Source organism: Carassius auratus, chromosome 44 (assembly GCF_003368295.1).
Source record: "Carassius auratus strain Wakin chromosome 44, ASM336829v1, whole genome shotgun sequence".
Taxonomy (NCBI): domain Eukaryota; kingdom Metazoa; phylum Chordata; class Actinopteri; order Cypriniformes; family Cyprinidae; genus Carassius; species Carassius auratus.
Genome location: NC_039286.1, coordinates 10,166,377 through 10,170,883, shown reverse-complemented (window position 1 = coordinate 10,170,883; position 4,507 = coordinate 10,166,377). Strand labels below are relative to the sequence as shown.

The 4,507-nt window shown below is 39.1% G+C and overlaps 1 protein-coding gene across 1 annotated transcript; it reads right to left on the bottom strand.

Moving 5' to 3' along the window:
• Positions 1 to 337: 337 nt before the first annotated feature.
• On the bottom strand, positions 338 to 3,204 carry LOC113061944 (endonuclease domain-containing 1 protein-like). The gene is made up of 3 exons (XM_026231455.1): positions 3,175 to 3,204; positions 2,902 to 2,988; positions 338 to 997 (listed from the first exon to the last, which is right to left on the bottom strand). The coding sequence occupies exons 1-3, from the start codon at positions 3,202 to 3,204 to the stop codon at positions 338 to 340; spliced, it is 777 nt and encodes a 258-aa protein (XP_026087240.1).
• Between the last annotated feature and the right edge of the window lie 1,303 nt (positions 3,205 to 4,507).

Here is a 4,507-nt window from a genome sequence, read left to right as displayed (position 1 = left end):
CATTCATACTAAACACATTCTTACAGAACATACTGTTTTCTTTCTTTCTTTTTTCTTTTGTCAATATCACACAACCCTATTAATATGTCATGTTCAACAGATGATCTTTTATGTTTTCCCAAGTTAAGTCGCTTTCAATAAAAGCATCTGCAAAATGGCTACATGTAAAAATAAATGTAAATCAATTACAGAGGCTTTCATTTTGCATGATTGAAAGCATTTATTTTTTTGGTTATATGTCACATACAGTAGACAGTGGCTGTGTTAATAAAATAAATCTGTAACTGTTGTTATTTCATGACATCTTCACACTTAGACAAGCTTAACAGGGCATGACTTAGCCACAAACCCAGGCCAAAACTTTTGCTGGCAATTTAGTAATGTATGACCAATATGATACTTCCTCATCATTTTGCTGGTCATCACTATTTTCTTTAGGAAGTTTACTATCATCTTCTTTTAAAAGTGTTGAACAGTCAACTGTAAACAGTGTGTATTCTTTATTGTACTTTTTGTTTAGAAACTCCTGCAAAGCCTGTAGACTCTGTTTACTGATAACTTTGGCGTTTTCTTTGCTCTCGTCTACGTTTTCTGCCCAGTGAGCTTGGGACTCCCATTTTTTGTCCTTACTGTTATAGCAGCAGAATGCTGTCCACATGTGTGAGGGAATGTTAACTTTTTCATTCAGTTTGTTTTGGCTTGGTACAGCTCCTGTCAGCACATAGGCCAAGACGTTGTCTTTTTCATCCCTGCAGTTAGAATCCATGATGGCTTTAACTTTATTCTCCATGTGATTCCAGCTTCCACCATTAAAGTTTTTCTCCTGTGGCACAATATTGGTCAGTGTGAATGTAGATTTGCTAGTGTCTTCATCAGCTGTATGGGAATGGGGAAATAAGTGACCCCGATTCAGAGTCAGATTGTTTTTGTTCCAGTAGTTTTCTGTACAAGCCTGATTGACACAGGGGTCACGCATTTCATCTGTTATAATATCCAACTATGAAACAGATAATTGAAAAAGAGAAAGAGATTGTCAGTGAAACACTCAGAGAACTTGAATATGTAAAACCAGATAAATGTGTGTTTGGGAGGGGGGATATTCATGGTCTGTTTATGTAATTTGTTAAAGGGATCATACAGTATTATGCGATTAAAATTTTTCCTTTCTCTTTGGAGTGTTGCAAGCTCTTGGTGCATAAAGAAGATCTGTAAAGTTGCAAAGACTAAAGTCTTGAATCCAAAGAGATTTTCTTTATAAAAGTTAAAGGTCAACCAGACCCCCCTGAAATCGCTCGTTCTAACACACCCCCTTGTCTACGTCACTATGTGGGAAAATTTGCATAATACCACCTAAATGTTCACGCAAAGAAAGAAGGTTTAACATTTATTCTCTCTGTTGCTGTTGCCATGTCGTGGAGACGCTGTGTGCTTCGTTGAAGTGAAACTTTGTTTGTTCTTCCAAAAGACGCCATGACTAGAACTCAGTGGTTAATTTGTATTTCAACACTGATCGAGAACAGTTCAACCCCAATATTCAGATGTGTGCATCGCATTTTATGGAGGATGAGGACTGTTTCCTGAACCAATAGTCTGCAATGCGTCTGTGGCACAACAGCTGTTTCATTAAAGTTAGGCAGTTCCAACTTTGCAAGGCCGATCTGGAGCTTCTGACTCACAGTCTGTAAGCAACGTTGCATTTTTTATATAAAAAAAATTAATATAAATGATTTTTATACATTTGATGATTCAAACACAAATTTTGAGTAGTGTAGAGTAGGTTTGTTGTTTGTTGCTTCTCAGATCACATATGCAGACATGCTTTTATGTTTACGCAGCGTGATACGCAACACAACAGCTAAGTCATTATAATCAGTAATTATGTCCACACAGGATGCAGCAAATGCCTCATTTGTAATGGGATTTATATGTTTTGTCTCGTCTAGTGATGTCCGCGAACAAATCTTTCTATTTAACCGTCTTTCTATTCTTAGTGAACAGGTCGAACCAGTTCACCAAATCTATCTGAATCGTTTGAAATGGTTTGCGTCTCCAGAACACACTAATCCACAAACTACTTAAGTTATTCGGTTAAAAAACATGCCTTACACTACCTCTGATGTGAAATAAACCAATATCCTGAGTTATTCAGTTCCTCCTAACAGTACATTGACTGAACTGCAAAAAGAAAAACCCATGATGGGATGTTCACGAGCAGTGCAGCTGGACTGAGACTCATCCTGTTGGGAGCATCTCAGTATGTTAAGGGTGGAACATTTCTGTCACACGCTTGAGGTATTCGGCCAATCACAACGCACTGAATAGCTGGCCAATCAGAGCAAATTTTGCTTTTCAGAACGGTGAGCTTTGTAAAAATTGACGTGTTTCAGAACGGCAGAGCATGGAGGAGAAACAATAATGTTCATTATATGGAACATAAACACATTGCATTTCAGCAAATACACAAAATAATGTTCTTTTTTAGCAGCATCATATGACCCCTTTTATACTTTGCTTTTATACTTTGAAATATAATTTTAATGATCTTTGGTTAAAGGGTGAGTAGAATGTCACCTCATTGTACCCAGTTTAAAAAGATAAAATAAAATACTTATTGCATTCATACAGCACACCTTTTTGCCAGTAGTTTACACTTCAATTGAAGTTACTCCCATAATTCTGAATTAGACGGAAAAGGCTCACACTCTCAAAAAAGAGCACAAGCCCTCAACAAGCAGATCCTCTGCGTGGGCATGGCTAAGGCAGGCGGCACACTCGCTGTGCCCATTTCCATCATTCAAGAGCCCCTTAACTGAACCACACTTGCAGGGCGACATTTGGAACAACGCACACTGGAAATGTACTCTTATGGAAATTGCTCTTGCTCGGATGCCGGAGACCTACAGTGAAGCTTGCATTCGCTGCTTTGGCTTCTTCCACAGCAGTGAGCAGAGATGGAGCATCTTCCTCAACTTCTTCTTGCAGAAGTGTCTGCGAAGAGAGGATCCTCATTTATGAAGGAGAATAATCTGATGAATGGCTTTACGGGGCGACTTATATAGCTAAAGCGCCATTGGTTTGTGTAGCTACACAAACGTGAACAAATCAGGCTTCAGCAGAAAGGAAAAAGGAGTTTTCCCATACATGATGGGAGTGAACGTTCGAAAGGGAACTTACATTCTTCTCCTTCATCAGTTCTCGGTTCATGTCAGCGTGTTCACCGGAGTCTAATGGTAACATGAGAGAGAATTGCTGTCACAGTATTAGGTAGGGTGGTTTGGTTCTGAAATTTTGGGAAGTCTGATTCTGATTCCTGTATAAAGGTAAAATAACATCATAAAGATTTGCATGCGAAGGGTAATATTTGTGGAAGTGTACATGAGACTGTAAGCATAAATTACGTTAGCAAGAAATGCTTTTAAATTACCATTAAACACTAAAAGTACCATTCCGGTAGCAAAAATGATCCTGAACTAAATTAAGATAAATGTATTGACATATGATGTGTTGATTGAACCAATCAGATAAGAGTAAGGCCCGATCCCAATTCTACCCCTTAGCCCTTCTCCTTTCTCCTACGCCTCCGTTTCGAAGATCTCTGCCCGAACAGGACGAGACCCGATGGGTTCGGTCGGGTTCGGGCTTAATTTATATCATCTTACGCGGGCTCGGGCCAGGCTCAGGCTTGCTCTCCAGTTAAAGGTAATATAAATATAAAAATTTAAATAATCTTTTATTTAAACGTGCATGAGGGAGTGATTGGTGCTTCTCAAATGGGAGGCTAAATCCCAGATGATCATTACCGATTTGTTTTCTTTCAGATTATTTTCGTGTATTTAAATGTGTGCAGCCTTCCGTTTGAGAAACTCCCATAGATAATCTTTGTTGAACTGAAAAGGCTCTAAATGAAGAGTCGATTCCCCTTGATGGAATCGACTCTCAATTCCCAAAACCTCAGAATCAAGGAATCGATTATTTTTTAAATCAATTCCCAGTCCTAGGGATCGCAAATCATTAGAATCAGTTTGGGAGTTCGGAGCGGGTTCGCGAATCATTTGAGTCAGTTCGGAGCCTGAATCATTTGAATCAGTTCGTGAGTTCGGAGCGGGATCGCGAATCATTTGAGTCAGTTTGGGGATCGCAAATCATTTGAGTCAGTTCGGAAGTTCGGAGCGTGTTCGCGAATCATTTGAGTCGGTTTGGGAGTTCGGAGCGTGAATCATTTGAGTCAATTCGGGAGTTAGGAGCTTGTTCGCGAATCATTTGAGTCAGTTTGGGGTTCGCGAATCATTTAATTCAGTTCGGGAGTGGGAGCGGGATCGTGAATCATTTCGAGAGTCGAATCAGTTCAGTTCGTAGAGGGTTCGTATCTCAAAATTCAAGATATGGGGGTTAGAAAATTTATTTATATCATTTTATGTAATTAATCAATATCGAAGAGTTTCCTGTCATAATCAGTGTTGGGTGTAACGCGTTACAAAGTAACGCGTTACTGTAATAATATTACTTT